The 19,960-nt window shown below is 39.9% G+C and overlaps 2 protein-coding genes across 4 annotated transcripts in view; one reads left to right on the top strand and one right to left on the bottom strand.

Annotated features, from left to right (window-relative positions):
* The window catches only part of cnih3 (cornichon family AMPA receptor auxiliary protein 3), a 33,226-nt gene extending 23,025 nt beyond the window's left edge, over positions 1–10,201 (bottom strand). The window contains exons 1-2 of one of the 2 annotated variants that reach the window (XM_079887390.1): positions 9,666–10,201; positions 2,726–2,794 (exon numbers count right to left, since the gene is read on the bottom strand). In XM_079887390.1, the coding sequence (XP_079743516.1) occupies positions 2,726–2,794; positions 9,666–9,743 (147 nt within the window). In that variant the 5' untranslated portion in view covers positions 9,744–10,201. The remainder of the gene's footprint in view (positions 1–2,725; positions 2,795–9,665) is intronic. The other variant, XM_079887389.1, reaches the window with a different exon arrangement.
* Positions 10,202–11,141: 940 nt separating this feature from the next.
* Positions 11,142–15,430, top strand: spats1 (spermatogenesis associated serine rich 1). Of its 2 annotated transcripts, XM_079888262.1 has the most exons (7): positions 11,142–11,268; positions 11,766–11,888; positions 12,237–12,361; positions 12,550–12,717; positions 12,931–13,036; positions 14,291–14,353; positions 15,181–15,430. In XM_079888262.1, the coding sequence occupies exons 1-7, from the start codon at positions 11,258–11,260 to the stop codon at positions 15,317–15,319; spliced, it is 735 nt and encodes a 244-aa protein (XP_079744388.1). In that variant the 5' UTR covers positions 11,142–11,257; the 3' UTR covers positions 15,320–15,430. The 2 variants fall into 2 exon arrangements, with proteins under 2 accessions (XP_079744388.1, XP_079744389.1); XM_079888263.1 differs by lacking the exon at positions 11,766–11,888.
* The last annotated feature ends 4,530 nt before the right edge of the window (positions 15,431–19,960 follow it).

Raw genomic sequence — 19,960 nt, 5'->3', positions numbered from 1 at the left:
TGCGGTGGTGTAACGTCATGATTGACAGCTGTGATTGACAGGTTCTCCGAGTGAAGTAGTCACTGAAGCACCAACGGACATTTTTTTCGGGATCTTCGGAGGAATGAGGAGATTGTATTTACTTTATTTTAACAAGTCTCTTGTCGTACTGCAATCAATTTTTAAAAAAGTGTGCAGAATCCACTCTCCCTGAGTGCATTCTGCGAGAGTGAGGGCGGAGCGTTGTTTCCCCGCTTTACTTCCTGCTCACTACTGCGCAGGTCTGGTCCCGAGATCGCTACTGCGCAGACTCAAGTTCCAATATGTCAGCGCCATATCGGGACGCTGGCGGCTTCAGTTCTCGTCAATGGAAGAGAGCGGAGGGGCGTCGTCCATCTTTTTTTACAGTCTATGGTAACAAGCTATATTTATATGGCAAAGCTAAAAACAGGTTGCATTAATACACGTTTTTCCATTACCATCAGTTACACTGTGATGAAGGTGAATTTCGTGTAAGATTCATAACATATACGGTGTTTTGCGAGTTTCCATGATGAAAACATTGTTGACTCTAATGAGGACTACAGTCCGGAGACAAATACCGCTTCGTCGGTTCGAGGACAGGTCCGGGGTCGAGGGCGAAGCAGAGGAGGTCGTTCAAGAGTGCGGGCAACCAGGGTCCGAGGAAGTAGTTTTTGCCTTGTTTGCCTTCGCTGACTGAATATGCAGGTGCTTTGAATTTTGAATGCTCTTTCACTGCCATAATTTTACTCTTCGTAGGTTCCGCGCCTCTCTTGCACTCCTCAAATCAAACTGGTGCGCGCGCATAAGGGCAGATCTAGCAACAGGGGTGGTAGCCATTGGTTGCGAGAGTGAGTGACAGTCGCCCAAACCAATCAATTGTTTCGTCCCGAATGGAAATAATGAGCTGTGTTTATTGCAGATTAAAAGGTCTACAGTCACTTGATTTTTATACTCTCTTTTTCAGAGCACTTACATTTAAATTATGTATTAGTATATAAAGACAGTTTAAACAAATTTGAAAAAAAGTTTTTTATAAAAATCCTACCTACCCTACCTTTAAAATCTGTAATAATATTTGCACATTGAATCCTCAAATTTAAGTAAAATCAACAAAAATGAATGGCATATTTTTAAGTCAAGTCACCTTTATTTATATAACACTGTCAAATTATCTTCACATTAATAAACAGGAAAATAATGTTTTAAAATTCATTGGTTATAGAACTAATTTAATTTCAGCCATAAAGCAGCTCCGCAGAAGAGAAGTGTGATTATTCAACTCAGTTTAGTTCAATGCTGTTTAAATTCCCTTCAATAACGGTCAAATTGTAAAGTTAATCAATTATGAAACAAGTCCAATTCAGCTAAGCAGATCTAAGACATTTTTCAGCTTAAGTCAGTTCAATGTTAATTCAAATTCAGTTCAAAAACAGTGTCAGTGTTGTAAAGTTAGTGTCATTATCCAGCTCAATCCAGTTCAAATTTCTTTCTTACAGTTTCAGTGCAGTTAAATCGATTATATTACTGAATATTAATTCAATATCGATACCAATACCAGTAGTGATATCGATACTGCTATTAACTTTCAATTTCTGAGGATAAAATGGAGAAATAAATATTTATAGCCATTCAAGCACGGCTGATATAGGGTAAATGAGTACCATCCTTTTTCAGCACAAATAGCATTTAACACTAGCCACAGGAAACTGGGGAGGAAAAACATTAGCGTAGCCTCAAAATAAAAATGCTCTATTAATTGCATGAATTAATTCTCAGACTTTAAAAATACTGATTAAGAAAGATTGTTCTGCACATTAATGGTAGGTGTAAAGGAGCCTGAGAGACTGAAAAGAGACTGCAGCACTACTGTGTAGAGCCATAAGGGGAGCTCCAATGAGAATCACAGGATGATGTCCTGACTTCCTCCCAGCTGAAGACTGACAGAAGCCACCAATTAGCCAGGCAGGGTGTGAGATTGACTTGACTGGGTGGTGAGATCAGCTAGGAGGCCATCAATCTTTTAGCACCCCCCACCATCCAGATCCTCCATAGTTCCCTCCAGTCTGACAGAGGGGTGGGTGACATATAGAGCGTGTATCTCTTACTTTGACACTTTGTTGGGAAGACAGCAATAAATTACGACAACAGAAGTTTTGAGCGGAACAGATACGTGACTCAGATACTTTGTCTACACATCACGGTGCCCTATTCTGAATGAGACTTTCTGACTCAAAGTCCAAAAATATCTGCATTCGCCTCCGCCATTGCCTCTTGATTTGTTTTCTGTCACAACATAGCCTGGCGAGTTATGAAGTGCACACATGTAAATTATTCTGCAATGCTGGCATCTAGAATGACAATGTTGTTCTAAACTTTTGGATAACAGTTGGTGTAACCAAAAAGCTGGAAAAGTTGCCTCATTTTGAATTAATTAGCGAGATAAAAGCTGCCAGGGCCTCCAGCAGAGAAAAGACAACACATAGACAGCTGCTCTATGGATTATTCATGCATTGCTGCGGATGACAGGAAATGTTTCCGAGTTTGGGGTAGGCAACACACCTGGTGCCTGCAAAAGATCAGAGAGCTTGCTAAAATATTCCCACCATAAACAAATAAACACACACACACACGCATGCACACGCACACACACACATTCATGTCCGTGGAAGTGCAGGAAAGGGCAATGAATCAAATGATCAAGTCTATTATTTGCATGACTTACCGCGTGAAGTGGATTGCCCTGATCGATCGGCACCTTGAAGTCTGCCTGAAGCTCATCAAAGGCTGTTATCTGAAAACCCAAAGAAAAAAAGAAACACGATCATTATCATTAGGCTAGACGCATGGATTTGCAGCGTTTGCTCAATCTTCAAGGATACATGCTCTTTTGTTCAGATGAATCCTCCGTTATTTCAGCATCTCATTGTTATAAAGTAAGCTGGGTGATACAACTAAAATATATTGTGTATTAATTATAATATGTATCAATTTTGTATTAATATTGACAAAATATATGAGCCATAAAATATCATTTAAAATGCTAAAATAATGTTCATGATCTTTCTTGAATCTTGAGTTCAGCGAAATCTTGAATATATCATGAATATCCATTACATCATAGAGGTGGAAGTACTTGATGTCTCAAAAATGTTTACAGATTGCCAATGCATATAAAAGTATCCCCTTTAGTTAATGCAAGAGCAAAAAGGGTCTTGTAGTGCCTCATGGCTATAGCACATGCACAAGGTAAGAGAAGCCTAAATTAAAGTTAGATCAAATTAGACAAGCTTATTTCCCCTGTTACAGACCAAACTGCCCTCCCTTCCCACACTGCCTCTCTCATAGTATACCAAATGCTCTCTCAGTTCTGTAGGCGACATGAGCAGTAAAAGGGTTTGATTTTGACTGCTTTTCTGCTTGGCTGTCAGATAAGCATTAGTTATCTGAGTTATCATGAGTTAACTGCTACATAACTAGAAAAAAATGCATTAAATACACGGTTTTAAATCTGGCCATCCTTTAATAATCACATTAAGATTTGCACCACGAAAGGGGGATCATTGAACCATAGAAACAACACAAGTGATGTATAAATAACCGAACACTTCTCTTAATGTTGATGAAGCATAAAAAACACTTAAAACAGGTTCATTTAAAATAAGGCCCGGGTTTAAACCTGACAGCAAGTGAATTTTAATCATAGTTGTAAGAAATTCTAAATGTCCCTGCATAAGTTGCATGTCTTCTACTGTGTGAGCAAGATGCATTCACAAAGCAATGTTACTAAAAAAGACAACCAACAAAGAATGTAACATGTGCATAATGTATCCATGTGGAAACATTGCTGTTTTGTTCCATATGTGGCATCAGTATACCCATTTGGGGATTACGTTACTGAAAAGAGCTAAGCTGACTGCAGAACTGTACTGTATATAAACATATGTGACAGAATGGTAATTTTTGCTCAGTGACCTGCTTCAATGCAGATTTTTTAAATAATTAGAAATGATTTCCTCATAAACACTCTCATATTTATCCATGATTATAACACATTGTGCTGCGGTCGGTAAAATGGAATCAGGCTGTGAGAAATTATAGATTGTTGCTGGATTGCCTGCTGTACTCTCTACAAATGTTATCATGCTTGACTTCATCCATCACCTGATTCTCTAACACTGACCCAATACCTATTATTTCCAGAATTGTGTTAGTATTAACTTTACAGATCCTCTTAGTGGTATTACTCATGGTTTGGGGTTAGAGACCTTCCTTAATACTAACTCACGTAAGCTACAGTAACTGACAAAACCAACATAGGTTCATTGGAAACGTGCCTCACATATATTTTTTTGCAAAACTCCAAAAACATACCTATTCACTGCAAATTCCAGCTAAAATTAGTGGCAATAAAACACCAAAAACGTCTATTCCTTTTCACACAAATTATGATTACAGGGGCAGATCATCTATTAATAAAGCATTATTTTTGCGTGGTTCCTTGTACAACACAATGTTATAACCTCAAATCACTTTTACCATAGTGCATCTTTTAACACAGATTTGTAAACGAATACTATTTGATGTTTGTATCACATAACCAGCTCGATAGGGCTGTCGCGATAACCGCAATATTGTAGTACCGCGCTACTGACAAGCCAACCGCAGAGGAATGCAAGTAACCGCTGCAACCGCGATATTCACGTGTTTTCTTTTTTCATAAGGCAATACCCTTCTTGTTTTGAACTTTGTGCATGTGTATTGAATGTTAAATAAGTTAATAATGATAACGAGACTGTTTTTATCATGGTGATTTGTACAGAGGCTTCGTGGATTTGCACAAGAGCCTAAACAGACAGTGCATGAGAGTGATCGACTGAGCGCTGCGATTACCTGCGTCTCTCTTTGAGGTCAAGTCAAATAGATTCGTGAAAAGGTTGCTGTGTCCAAGGAAAGCAAAATATGTCGTGTCATCCTTTTAACGTTTAAGGGCATTTACCATGAATGGCATCAGCGACAGCGCTGGCCAGCATTCCACAGCGCGAAAAGCCGCGGGAAACAAAAATCAGAGAGTCACGCATTGAATCGCATCAGCTTCTTCAGCGTTACCCATGCGACGGATTGCTGGTCTGCTGAGCCTTGAAAAGTGGAGCTCAAAGTTAAAAATAATTAACACCTTGTTTCATTACTATATTTTAATGAATCAGCGTTTTTGAACGTGTTCGTTGAATGAACGGTTATAATGACTCATTCAAAGCCAGTCTGTTCCCACTGTAACTGCGCGCAGAGTGACAGCCTTTCAATGCGCAGAGACGCTGTTTAGTTTCGGTTACATTGGTTACTGAAAATGTACTCGTTTTTGTGCATGCTGACCACATCGTAACACTTACTTATATCGCAACAAATAAATATAAATAAATCAAACATAAATAAATAAATGGCGATAAAACCGCATATCGCGCCATTGAGCCACTCAAAATTACCGCAAGGGAAAATCCTTCACCGCGACAGCAATATATGGCATTTCTGATGTAGTAAATTTGCTTGGTAGCTTCCCTGGTACAGCGATGGAGAGCATTCAGGTACAAGCGATTCATACCATGAATCACAAGTCACAGTAAAAAAGCTCAAAGACTTGTAGAAGCAAGCTAAATTTGCATGGTTGCTTCAGAAAATGCGTTTTTATCTTACTTTTAATTTTGTTAACATTAGGACATTAGAACATTAGGGTGCAGTTCACCTTGTAGCATAATAAAGGTGTCCTTCGATGTTGAACAAGAGCTTGTCGTAGTAGTTTGCAGGATTACTGAATTAAACTTGCCACAATTAGGACGACCACTATACATCTCAATAATACATTCAACCCTTCACAGATGAACGCACCACTGCACTCACAGATAATCTGTTAAATACTGTTCTAAACTGTGCATCTTTGGCAGGCGTTTTGTGGGCACTAATGTGTTGGTTTCCACTGGCTGTGAAAGTGTACTCGAAACATCTGCTGAGGGAGCTTTTGACTCTCTGAGTTAGTTAAGCTAATGTGGGGATCATTTCCCCTCAGATGTAGAATAACACACAAGGGGAAATATGCAGATTAGGATTCCCTTTAGACGGTTAAACAGGATTTCTTTGAAAAGGACAACAGACAGATTTTGCTGTGCTCCTAATCTTAGTTAAGATTACGAAAGATAGACTTGGCTGTGTTTGAAAAAAATGCATTTATTAGGCAATTCTGATTGGTGACATTTTCTAAATGAAATGTGCAGTGAGTGGTGCTAAAAAGAGTGTTTAGTTTTACTAGAAAAGTAGACAGGGATGGGCAATGTCGGTCCTGGAGAGTTTAGCTCCAATCAAACATACCTGAACAAACTAATCAATAGCCCTTTACTGGTAAATTAACGGTAAATTACCAGTAAGAGATCATGTGTGAACAGGACATTTTCGGAAATACCGGTAGGCCTATATCAGTTCTGGCAATTTACCAGTAAGGGAAGTAACATTAACAATACCAGTAAATTACTGGTATGATACGCTGTGTAAATGCAGAATGAAGATTATCGGCATGAGCACGTACGAGCCAGAACACGCTGGCGTAAGAAGTTTTCTTTGGGCCAGCTTTTTCAACGTGTCGCGCTCGAGACCCAGCCTTCTTTTCCATTCATCAGCATTGCAGCTCTGCAGTTGGATAACTATTATGCGCATATTTTTTAAGAGCAAAATCATGTTCTGTTTGATCATCCCTTATGCCTGTTAATCAGAAGTCAAAAAATGTTGTCAAATTGAACAGACAGTGAAACTAAAACGTTCTCCTCAGGCGGGCGAATAAAGACAACGGTGCGGCGTTTAAAGATAATTTCCTATGACTGACTTCACAGAATTTACTGGTATTTTGGTGCTTATGTGTGAATAGTCTCTACCGGTAAAAAGCCAGAACGCCGTTGCTTATGTGAACAGCATATTTGTGTATTTACCGGTAAGGTAATTCTGATAATTTTACAGTAATTTACCGGGATTGCTGTGTGAAAGAGGCTAATGTATTCAGGATTACTAAGGCTAGGCAGGTGAGTTTTTTTTTTTATCAGGGTTGGAGCTAAACTCTACAGGACAGCGGCAATCCAGAACTGATGTTGCATATCCATCCCTGAATTCTATTTTGATCTTTTAACCACACACCTTGGCTGAATACGAAATCGCCCCCTATACCCTCAAATAGAGCATTATTTGAGGGGACAGCCATCTGTAGTGCTGTCCATACCATAGTGGATGTTATCGAGTGCACTCATTCTATCCCACATTGCACCGCAATAATGAGTGTACAGCCTGTTTCATTCACTCCTTCAAGTGAACTGTATTAGTGGACTAACATAGGGAATATTAATTGAGGCCAGGATTTAGGGGGCGATTTCGGATTCAGCTCTTCTTTCTCTTGTCAGACAACCTGAAGTCACCAAACGCAAAAACATAAAAGGCAGAAAGCATTTTCTGATTGGATATAGTTTCTCTAATAGCTAGGTTGGCCCCATTAACCCTTGCTTTTAACTACTACACCATTTTGGGGACAAAGAGCCTCTCCTTTGATGGCCATAAAAAAGTAGCCATGTACACACTACTGTTCAAAAGTTTGGGGACGTTCAAAAGTTTTTAAGAGAGATTTCTTATGGTCACCAAGGCTGCATTCATTTGAATAAAAATACAGTAAAAACAATATTGTGAATATGATTACAATTTAAAATAACTATGTTTAATATTTTATGTTTAATATTTTAAATAATTCCTGTGGTGGCAAAGCTAAAAAAATTTTAGCAGTCATTAATCCAGTCTTCAGTGTCACATGATCCTTCAGAAATCATTATATTATGCTGATTTGGTGGATATAAGAAACATTTCTTATTATCAATATTGCTGCCTAATATTTTTGAGGGAAACATGATTCCCTTTTTAAAATCCTTTGATTAATAGAAAGTTCAAAAGAACAGTATTTATTTGAAATAGAAATGTATTGAAACATTATGATGAAATGAAATTTACATTTATTTGTATAGCGCTTTTCACAATACACATTGTTTCAAAGCAGCTTTAAAGAAAATGCATGACATAAATGTCTTTAATGTCACAATGTATTAATGCATTAATTTCTTAAAAAAAAAAATGTTTTTACTGACCTAAAACTTTTGAACAATAGGGCAATCTAATCAAATAAAACTTTTTGCAAGCAATAAATAAATCACAAATAATAGTAGATGTATTGCCAGTGCCTTTGTAGAGGGCTCTTAAAAGCGTGAAATGTACTTTCATAGGCTATTGTGCCTGTCTGCTGCTTTTCACACTACAGCTCAAGATAGTCTCTTGGGATTGTGTGTGTGTTTGTGTGGTGCCATCAGCCATTAACAATTGATAAATGTATGTATAAGTAAGAATGTATGTGTATTATTTAAAAAAACATCACTTACAACACCTTCAGGATGTTGGCTGAAGGACCAACTAATGTTCATGGGTCCAGTTGCAACAAACCCCTTAAACTAGAAAACCCTTAGGTGTGTTTGCTGCAACCATAGTCATAATGTCTAAATGTCCAGGAAGTCAACAACCATGACTTTATGATAACAGGTTCTTTTTAAATCAGGAGCTGCTCTCTTTGATGTCTGGGTGACATCCTCCATTCCAACATGCTTAAAAGAATATGCATATATTCAGTGCATTCAACACAAAAACTGCATCAAAACAAACTGTACACTATTAAACACCAACAATCAGAACCTAAAGTGTAAAACGCTTTCAATTTGCAGATGTGAAAGGGGATCGACGTGTCAGGATTTTCCCATTGTGAGCCGATCGAATTAAGTCTATTAAAGATTCAAAAGCTGAAACCGCTGAGGACGGCATTCCTGCCTTCCTCATGCAATAACTGACAAATAAAAGGAACTTCTTTTAGAAAACATGAAGGACACTTTTAGGAATATTGGAAATAGATTGAGTTTAATGATGTCCGACTAAAAGGTCTGGGTCAAATGTGATGTGCTCATAATTACCCCTTATTTAACCCTTGGGGCTATAATGTCTGTTGCTATGCAAAAGCAAGCCTAGGGCAAACGACTGTGCTGACCCAAATCTAGAGCAGTCTTGCGGTGCTGTGAATGTGAGCGAGTGCTTTGATGCAGTTTTCCTCAAGGAAAAAAAAAAAAAAAAAGTGTTACACCTTGCATAAAGTGCACAGACATAAAGGACAGTGCAACATCAAAACAGGTCAGGCACAAACTGCTGGCTTGCACAGTTGAACTAAGGGGGTTTAAGACAGGTATGCAGCTCCTGAAATGTAATCTGTACGGATAAAAAGGATCTGAAACAATCCACAAAAGTGCTTTGGTCATTGGAGCGGTGGGAATACCCACGAAAGGTGTGCAAAAGACTTCCCTGACACAAGCTGCAGCCACCAAGGATGTGCGCCAATGTAGTCACCCAAGTCTGAAATTCACAATCAATGTACACCCAAATGATCACTTAGTTTGGTGATGTAAGACATGTCGGAGACATTCATAATGCCAAGGATGCTTTGATCAGGTGATGGACAGTTTTGTCTGATGCATCAGCAACCCCTGCTCTAACACATGCATGCCATCCTGCAGCAATATATTTTCACAAAGCACGTCAAAGATGCAAACACTTACATGCCAGATCGCGAAGAAGATGAGAGAAGCACAGAGGACAAGAGAAAGCATATAGCAAAAGGCAGCGAAAGTGAACATAATTGAGAGGAAACTGGAAGGAAAATCTCCAGGAGAGAAGACGGTGCTCAGCGCCAAGCTGGACTGAATGAATGGAAGCAGTTACGGGGCACGCGAGAGGGAGAGCATCATGTTCTTCATCAAAATATTTGCAACAATGTGTTGCAAACCTCGGCTACAGTTCACTGCGATCGCTTTGCCATATTCACGAATGAATAATACTATTAATAACAAAAAGTCCAGTGGTGCGTCGATATTGCGCGAGTTGCAGCAGTGTAGCGAAGTCTCTGCGAGATCAAGGCATTTGTGGAAGGTTAAGCAAATTGTGCATTAATATTTTCCCATATGGTGTCGTCGGCAGTGATAGTCCATTAAAGATGGAGATTTTGTGCGGTGAGGACTTGGGAAATGCAGAAATTTGAGTTAATGCACTGACACACGGTCCTGGCGATCAGTTCACCTTCCTAAACTGAAGGCGCAAGAATATGCTGGCTAACAGGTGGATTTAAAGAGCTCCTCTCTCTCTCTCTCTCTCTCTCTCTCTCTCTCTCTCTCTCTCTCTCTCTCTCTCTCTCTCTCTCTCTCTCTCTCTCTCTCTCATAATCATACACTGGGTCAAAAGAATTTCCCACGTTACTTGCCTACTTTCAACAGCCGAATTGAAATTAATTTAAAATAAATGAATTCAATTTAAATTAATTAGATAAAATTAAATACAATGTAGCCTCCCATTAGGCTACATTCCATCACAATTATGGCATTAACATATGCCATAATTGTTAATAAAAACATAATTGTTAATAATTGTTAATAAAAACAAATAAAAACATAACTATACGCCTAAAACAAGTTGTCACGCCATAACTCATGTAGCTACTTCATATAGGCTACATAAATATTGGCTATATAGTGTATATTTTAAAGAATCACAAAGTTATGTCCTGACAGAAGGAAGAGGTTCATTTTAAAAATATTCCTCTTTAATAAGGTTTCTCTGCTATAAATAACACCGTCAGATATTTATAAAACGAGTTAATATCAAAGTCAGTCCACATCCTGACAGTCCATTTTAAATATTTCAACGTCATTGAGTTTAGAAACACCACTCGCTTAGGATAATTACATTTTATACATAAACTTTCCCCAGCGATTTGCCTGTTTTGTTCCATAACCCTACTCAAGAATCAGTGCATGGGGCCTACTTAACAGTCATTTTCTTGCGCCATCTTGCGTTTCGACACGATAAAGTCAGAAAAATTAAATTTCTGACTTTAAATTTTGTGATGTAACTAAACAAATCGATCGAAATAATTACCATATTAATAAATAATATATATCAGTAAGTAAGTGAATAACTGAACAGATAAATAGGCCTACACGATCGATTTACAGTGCATATTGTATACAAACCCGGTAAACTGGTATTGGCAGTTTTGTTTCTCAGGGCAACGGATTATTTCAGTTGTTTAATCTACACAGCCTTCAATCCTCGATACAAAGATCCTCACTCCATATAAACGGAACATTTGCATATAATGGACAGGAGGTAAGGTTTCCAGAAGAAATATATAATATTGGTCAATTTATTTAGCTTACTACAAAATATAGCCTAGTAGGCTTGTCGCTTTGAGGTGGGCGCAAGTGAGAGAAAGTATTTTTAAAATGACTCTCATTGCAACATTTTGCTCACAATAACAGGAAGTGACGCTTAACTTCATTGAACTATTTTCCTCATTAAAAAGTTTTACCCTTCAAGAAGATGTAGGCTACAGATGAAGACTCCATATCCAGTCTTAAAGCTGATTTACAAGGAATAGGTCGCCATGGTGGCAGACATGTTAAAATCGCATGACTCTGAGCAATATCATTTATGTAAATTTGTGTAAATAATTAATTAGGCTACTGTAACTGGCACAATTTCTAAAAATGTAGTGTATTTTTAAATAAACACTTTTTAATTACAACACAAACATAAGTTCAAAAAGTACCGCATAACAGGTAGCCTAATTCCCTTTGTGATTTTGTTTCTCTTGTCACTTACAGTGAAATGTCACAGTCATACACTGATATGAAGAAACACACCAACGTTGGTGACTCATTCTGGAGTTTTGGAAAAGAGCAGGACTTCAAGCCTCACATTAGACACATTGAGCCTATTCTTACTGAGTATTTCATACATCAATTTCTTTCCCATAAAGTATTAAAGTGTATGTTACTACAGCTGAAGTTACTTGTGAATGACACCTTTTTCGGTTTTCCCCTTAGTAGCTATTTGAAGCAGTGGATGCAAAGTGTCAGTGTTTTATTGTTTAATCAGAATTGTAAATTGAACTGAATTTTTGACTGGGACACACGAGAGTCTCTTGCTTACAGCTAATTGGGATACACTTGTGATCTGCCTTTGGCTATTGTCAGTATTCCAAATGTTCAAGTCAAGCAGAATGTCTATATGTATCCTATTCATATGCTTAGGTGTTTTTCTTCTACACTACATTAATGTGCCAATGGTTTTAGATGTGATCTTGACTGGAAATCCCATTTGCGCTGGATACCTGAACCTCGATACAGTGATGCCCCATTTCCACACATCAAAGATATAAAGTTTCCTGATGAAAGGAAACTGATGAGATCCTTCCCACGTGAGTTAGGCTTTAATCAGTAGAAATCTGTTCAAGTTAAGAAAAAGATCTCAAGTGGTGGCAGTTTTACATGGAAACTTTCCTATGTTTTCATTAGAGTAATCTGTGGAACATCTAAGACACTTTTACTTCTTCCTTTGGAAATTTGTTGTATCTTGTCTTATTTATCGGCATGATCATCTATTTAGAGGCTAATATGATGTCAGAGTCCGAGTGGAGCTTTTATCCAAACTTTGGACAGCCCAAGACCTATCACACTGGAAAGAGATGTCATATGGATGGCATTAATCATACAAGAAGCATGAGATGCATTTCAGAAAATTCCCTGGAATCATCCATAGGGAGGAAAAAGCATGGTAAGAGCAACGTTATCAATGTTACTCACTGCTGCTGTTCCCAACCATTTATACAGAGAAATTATATTTAGTAATATGTACATCTGTGCACCCCATGTTGATTTAGATCTTGGGTCATTTGTATTTATTTTTCTAATATACATAGTTTGAAACATTTGTAGCCTGGGAGACATTCAGAACTTTAATAATCCATCTCCTTTTTTTTTTTCACAGACAAATGCAGCATCTACCCATTAACAAAGGTCAGGCCATTTCTAGTTCCTGAGTACAGCCCTGACTTTCACAAATATGAATCAACACTACGCAGGACCACTTTTGGGTAAGGACCAACATGCTTACTGTAGATGCCGAAAGATAGACCAAAAAGATGAGACGGTTGCCATGTATTCATGCAAATTAATGAACATTAAACAATTTCTACCTCCTGGGAAGGGATGTATCAACATCTCAAAGTTCCACACTAGACTGAACAGACACACACCCTACAATTTGTGTACTCTCACTTGTGCACATACAGTACAGTGCAAAAGTCTTAGGCATGTTAATACCCCCCTCCCCCCCGCCCCGCCTCAAAAAAATGGTTTAAAAGTCAGTTATTTATATCTTTTGCTGTAGTGTGTCAGTAGGAAATATCAGTTTATATTTCCAAACATTCTTTTTGCCATTAATTGTAATAATCCAGTGAGATTTGTGTATGCACAAGGAATCTGACAACAGCCAGGATGATCTGATCTCACCATCATCGAGTCCGTCTGTGATTACATGAAGAAACAGAAAAAACTGAGACAGACTAAATCCAGAAGAACATGCGGGAACGTCTCCAAGATGCTTGAAGAAACCTTCCTGCAAAGCTACAGTACCGTGAAAAGTACTGGCACTTGTGTTAAAATGCTGTAAAGTGAGAATGCTTTCAAAAATAAAATCACATTAACATGCCTAAGACTTTTGCACAGTACTGTATACCATACAGCCCACTATAGGGCAATTGGAACATACCCAAAGACAAGGGCTGCATCAGAAATCGCATACTTCCCTATAGTAGGCGAAAAACAGTATGTGACAAAATAAGTATGTCTGAATTCACAGTACTCATAAAAGAGTTGTCAAAAAGTACCCGGATGATCTACTACTTCACAGCAGGATTGTAAAGTGTGCATACGATGGACACTTTATATGTCATGAGGCCACTGGAGAGGATTTATGAATGGCAGTGAAGCGATGCAATTGACGCTGATAGATCATTTGATAATGACAACATGGCGAAGATAGTACATCTGGATTACATTCATAATACACGCATTCATACTATGTAGAACATACTTTTTTAGAAGTTGTTAAGTAATTACTTATTCAAAATAAGTACCCACTTAAGAGAGTATGCGATTTCGGACAAAGCCAAGGGCTATAAATATACAAGGACCTAATGATTTAACAAGAATAATTAACAAGAAACATCTGGAAGACAAGAGCAAAGGGACAAAACTTCACAGGCATAGATCATAACCTCATAAAAAGGGAAACACCAGTTAAATGAGTGAATCTATCTTACGTGTTTATTTATATATTTCTCCAGGTCTGGGTCTTTTGCCACATTCAAATCATTTTTTCACCTAAAGCCCCCACCAAAAGACATCAGGTAAGTAAAACAAATCATCTTATTTATTCTGTCACTAATATAGAAAAGCAACTAAATAATTGTATTGTTATTAGAAAAATGTAATATGTTTGATTAAATAATGCACAATACAATTTTAATGGCTGATAAGAAATACGTATGGAATTTCTTGAAGGGTTAGTTCACCCAAATATGAAAATTCTATAATTAATTCACCCTCATGTCATTCTAAACCCGTACGATTTCGTTCATCTTTGGGACACAAAATTAAGAGCTTTTTTATGAAATCTTTCTGTCCCTCCATTGACAGCTATGCAACTACCACTGTGACGCTTCAAAAAGTTCATAAAGAGATCTTAAAACAAATCTATATGAATTATTATATTAAATTATGAGCAGATTGAATTTAGGCTTTTATTTATCAGTGAACATAACAAACTTCATTGGTTCTAATGGAAGCTTAAACGTGCTGTGTAACATGAGAATGAACCTCAATGGTTCTAGCACGTCAAGCAAACATGTGAGTTGATGAATATTTATGTGAATAAAAGCATAAATTCAATCTGTTCATCATATAAAGCGATTATGTCTCTAGAAAATTATACGATCATATATAATTATAATTATAGTTATACGATCTCTTTATGAACTTTTTGAAGTGTCAGTGGTAGTTGCGTAACTGTCTATGGAAGGACAAAAAGCTCTCAGATTTCATCAAAAAAATCTTCATTTGTGTTCCTAAGATGAACAAAAGTTACGGGTTTTGAAGGATATGAGGGTGAGTAAATGATGACAGAATATACATTTTTGGGTGAACTAACCCTTTAAGATGCTGTATGTATTTACAGTCCACCGTATGCAGAGAAACATAAAAGTCGTCTGCGAGAGGAGGACATTCTTGAAGTCCAGAGTTTGAGCAGTTGGAGACCAGCACCAGACATCTATGACAGGACAGTTTGGCAGGACACCTCATTTGGAAGGTGTTGAAATCATGCTTATATTTTTAGAACAAATAAAATGCATTTTCTTTCCTTTAACACCACCTCATGGCTTTCCATTGAGACATGGATTAGCACCAGCTTTACATTGGAAAGGACTAAAGCATTATTTGCCTTATTAGTCTATTATTAAATAGATTTTCCTTAATTCCCTGATAAATGAATTAAGATCTTGGCCCAGAATTTAATCACAGGATAAAATAGGGAGCACTAGTTGTGTTGGCAAGTAGTTTGTAAATAAAAGATTAACAGAATCTCACCAATTTAAAAAAAATCCAAGATGGCCGCTGAGGACAGGCGTGGTTTTTTAGGCTCCACACCTATCCTTTTATATAGCATTTTACATCAGATTGTAACAGTTTTAGCCGATGCTTTTCAACAAAGATACCTCAATTCAAAGAAATGCATGCATCAAAGACGAGAATCAACCAAAAGGTACAGAGAAAATGGATGTATTTGGACAATGCTGCTTTGTATGTGGTTCCTGCTTGTTCCATCAGCTCAAGGCCTTTCTTTGGCTAGAAATCAATCAGTTGTTCCTGCACATCATGTACCTTTTAATGATATATCAAGACAAATTTTTTTTGGATATGGACAGCATATTGCTTATTCTATTTTCTGGCAGAAAGATCATTATACTGGAATTGCTACTAAAGACAGAAAACAATACACAAAAAGAAGCAAATGGCATGATTACAAGATTCTACTAGTTTTGCTGCTACTAAGTGGGGATATACAATTAAATCCTGGCCCATCTGTAAATCTTAACCCAGATCTAAACAGTGATTTGTCCAAACACTGTCTTCAGAAAGCAGTGTTGGTTTGGAATGATTCAACTGGAAGGAAGAAACCAACAGATATATTCCCTCTGGGACTGATGGCTACTAAACAGCAAAGGTGTATTAATGGTGTTGCTCTTTACCAACATGAACATGAACTAGTGGATGAAAGAAGCAAACTGTCTGCAACCATCAGGCCAGGCCCAGGTTTCAGCAGCGGCAGAACAGCAACCACCAGGCCAGGCTTAGGCCTCAATGGCAGCAGTAGCAGCAGTCCAGTTACCATTGAGCCAGGCTTAGGCCTTAGCATCAGCAGCAGTAACCAGGCTGCCACTGGGCCAGGCCTCCGCAACAGTAGTAGCATTAGCCTAGCTACCACCAGGCCAGGCTCAGGCCTCAGCAGCAGCCGTCCAGCTACCACCAGGCCAGGCTCAGGCCTCAGCAGCCCAGCTACCATCAGTCCAGGCTCAGGCCTCAGTAACAGCAGTCCAGCTACTACCAGGCCAGGCCCAGGCCTCAGCAGTGGCAGCCTAGCTGCTGCCAAACCAGGCTCAGACCTCAGCAGCAGCAGTCCAGCTACTACCAGGCCAGGCTCAGGCCTCAGCAGTGGCAGCCTAGCTACCACCAGGCCAGGCTCAGGCCTCAGCAGCAGCCGTCCAGCTACCACCAGGCCAGGCTCAGGCCTCAGCAGCCCAGCTACCATCAGTCCAGGCTCAGGCCTCAGTAACAGCAGTCCAGCTACTACCACGCCAGGCCCAGGCCTCAGCAGTGGCAGCCTAGCTGCTGCCAAACCAGGCTCAGACCTCAGCAGCAGCAGTCCAGCTACTACCAGGCCAGGCTCAGGCCTCAGCAGCAGCCGTCCAGCTACCACCAGGCCAGGCTCAGGCCTCAGCAGCCCAGCTACCATCAGTCCAGGCTCAGGCCTCAGCAGCAGCAGTCCAGCTACTACCAGGCCAGGCTCAGACCTCAGCAGCAGCAGTCTAGCTACCACCAGGCCAGGCTCAGGCCTCAGCAGCAGCAGCCAGGCTACCACCAGGCCAGACTCAGGCCTCAGCAGCAGCAGCCAGGCTACCACCAGGCCAGGCTCAGGCCTCAGCAGCAGCAGCCAGGCTACCACCAGGCCAGGCTCAGGCCTCAGCAGCAGCAGCCAGGCTACCACCAGGCCAGGCTCAGGCCTCAGCAGCAGCAGCCAAGCTACCATCAGGCCAGGCTCAAACCTCAGCAGCAGCAGTCTAGCTACCACCAGGCCAGGCTCAGGCCTCAGCAGCAGCAGCCAAGCTACCACCAGGCCAGGCTCAGGCCTCAGCAGCAGCAGCCAGGCTACCACCAGGCCAGGCTCAGGCCTCAGCAGCAGCAGCAGCCAGGCTACCACCAGGCCAGGCTCAGACCTCAGCAGCAGCAGTCTAGCTACCACCAGGCCAGGCTCAAACCTCAGCAGCAGCAGTCTAGCTACCACCAGGCCAGGCTCAGGCCTCAGCAGCAGCAGCCAGGCTACCACCAGGCCAGGCTTAGGCCTCAGCAGCAGCAGTCCAGCTACCACCAGGCCAGGCTCAGGCCTCAGCAGCAGCAGTCCAGCTACCACCAGGCCAGGCTCAGGCCTCAGCAGCAGCAGTCCAGCTACCACCAGGCCAGGCTCAGGCCTCAGCAGCAACAGTCCAGCTACCACCAGGCCAGGCTTAGGCCTCAGCAGCAGCAGTCCAGCTACCACCAGGCCAGGCTTAGGCCTCAGCAGCGGCAGTCCAGCTACCACCAGGCCAGGCTCAGGCCTCAGCAGCAGCCGTCCAGCTACCACCAGGCCAGGCTTAGGCCTCAGCAGCGGCAGTCCAGGTACTACCAGGCCAGGCTCAGACCTCAGCAGCAGCAGCCTGGCTACCACCAGGCCAGGCTCAGACCTCAGCAGCAGCAGTCCAACTACCACCAGGCCAGGCTCAGGCCTCAGCAGCGGCAGTCCAGCTACTACCAGACCAGGCTCAGGCTGCCGACTGCAAAGATCCATTGCAATCGTCTCATATCCATGGACAAGCCAAAATCCGCGGCGGTCACCGGCAGTGCAGTCAGGTACTGTCACCTCTACCGGTGAGTGCTCCACACCGCAGTTTCTACCCATTGCCCAAGTAACAATACAGACTAAAACCAGGAATCCCGTGTTGAAAAGACATAGATCATCTAATATTTTCAATACTCTGAATCAGGCAAAAATAATATGGGATCCGCGAGCCAAACCTAAAGGCTTATTAGGCGGACATTTAAATATAAGGAGTATGGCACCTAAACGAGAAGAGCTAGAACATCTGCTCTGCAATTCCAACATTGATTTTATAGGACTCTCTGAAACGTGGCTGACACATAACTCTCCAGATTCTGTTGTAAATATGCCTGGTATAATGTGTACAGGAATGACAGGGAGCATGGTAGGGGCGGAGGAGTTTTGTTGTATGTGAGAGATGTTTTTAATAGTAAACAGATTGTATGGCCAGAGGATATCCAAATTGAAGGTGTCGGAGTAGACGTATCCCTTTCATCTTCAATGTCATTTACCATAATATGTGTATATCGTAAACCATCTGCAAAGTTGGATTTCTATGAAAAATTTAAACTTCTTCTCAAATATTGTGATTTAAATAAAGAAACAATCATTATTGGTGATTTTAACGTAAATTGGAATGAAAAGAAGGTTAGAAAACATCTTAAAGAAACTACAGACCGCTATAATTTCACACAATTAATTCAACAGCCCACTCGGATAACTTCACATTCAAAAACATTAATAGATTTACTTTTTGTCAATCGACCTGAAAGAATTACAAAAACATTTAACTTTATGACAGGCTTATCAGACCATAATGCTTTCTTTTTTTCAAGAAAGCTCACAAAAAGACGTTTCAAAGTTTCACACAGTCATACTGTGTATAATGCTATTCCAAAAAACCAAATGCCAAACTTTGCGGCGGCTTTGCAAGAAACCGATTTGAGTGAATTAAATCAAAGTGAGGACATAGAGAATTGTAGTAATCTGTTTCAGTCTAAAATCAATCAAGTAATGTTAAATTTTACCAAAAGAGGAAGCCATAATAAGAGAAAAGGAAAGTTGTTACCTTGGTTAAATGATGAGTGTAGGAAATTAATGAAGGAGAGGGATGTGCAACTTAAAAAATCATTAAAATCAAGTCTTACAATAGATAGGCAAAAATTCACATCCTTAAGAAATAAAGTCACTAACTATATGCGAAAGGCAAAAGCAAAATTCTTCATGGATATTATCACTGATGCAAAAGGGAATGGCAAAAAAATCTGGCAAAATCTCAACAAATTACTTGGTAGACAAAAGAAAGAATCAATTGAAGACTTTGAACTCAAAATTAACAACGCTGTAGTAAAAAACCCAAATTCTCTATCAAATGAATTTAACCAATATTTTTCTAAATCTGTTAGGGAGATAACTGAACTGTTTGAGCCACCTGAAAAAATAACTAGACCCATTGATCCTTCCAAGCCTGTGTTCAATTTGTGTGAAATAACAGAGCTGGAGGTAGACAACATCATTGGATCACTTAAGAGTTCCAAAGCAAAGGATGCTTATGGGTTAGATTCACATTCTCTAAAATTATGTAAAGACTCCTTAATTGCTCCAATAACATATATGATCAATTTATCATTCAAGCAGAGAATTGTTCCATCCTTCTGGAAAATGGCCTTAGTCACCCCAATCTTTAAATCTGGTGATAAATTAAATGTAGCCAACTACCGACCAATCAGTATCCTTCCAGTGGTCTCCAAGGTTGCTGAGAGGTGGGTTGCTAAAATTATAAATAAGCATCTAAATAAAGGCCACTCCCCCTTGCATCCGATGC

Source organism: Squalius cephalus, assembly GCF_949319135.1.
Source record: "Squalius cephalus genome assembly, chromosome: 12".
NCBI classification, from domain to species: Eukaryota; Metazoa; Chordata; class Actinopteri; order Cypriniformes; family Leuciscidae; genus Squalius; species Squalius cephalus.
The sequence above is the reverse complement of the archived record's forward strand: the minus strand, read 5'-3'. Positions and strand labels throughout refer to the sequence as shown.

Bases quoted from the DNA above. Each gene is read 5' to 3' on its own strand.
- spats1 (XM_079888262.1), top strand. The intron at 13,037-14,290 runs GTAAGGACCAAC...ATATTTCTCCAG, and splicing joins CTACGCAGGACCACTTTTGG to GTCTGGGTCTTTTGCCACAT. The intron at 14,354-15,180 runs GTAAGTAAAACA...ATGTATTTACAG, and splicing joins CCCCCACCAAAAGACATCAG to TCCACCGTATGCAGAGAAAC.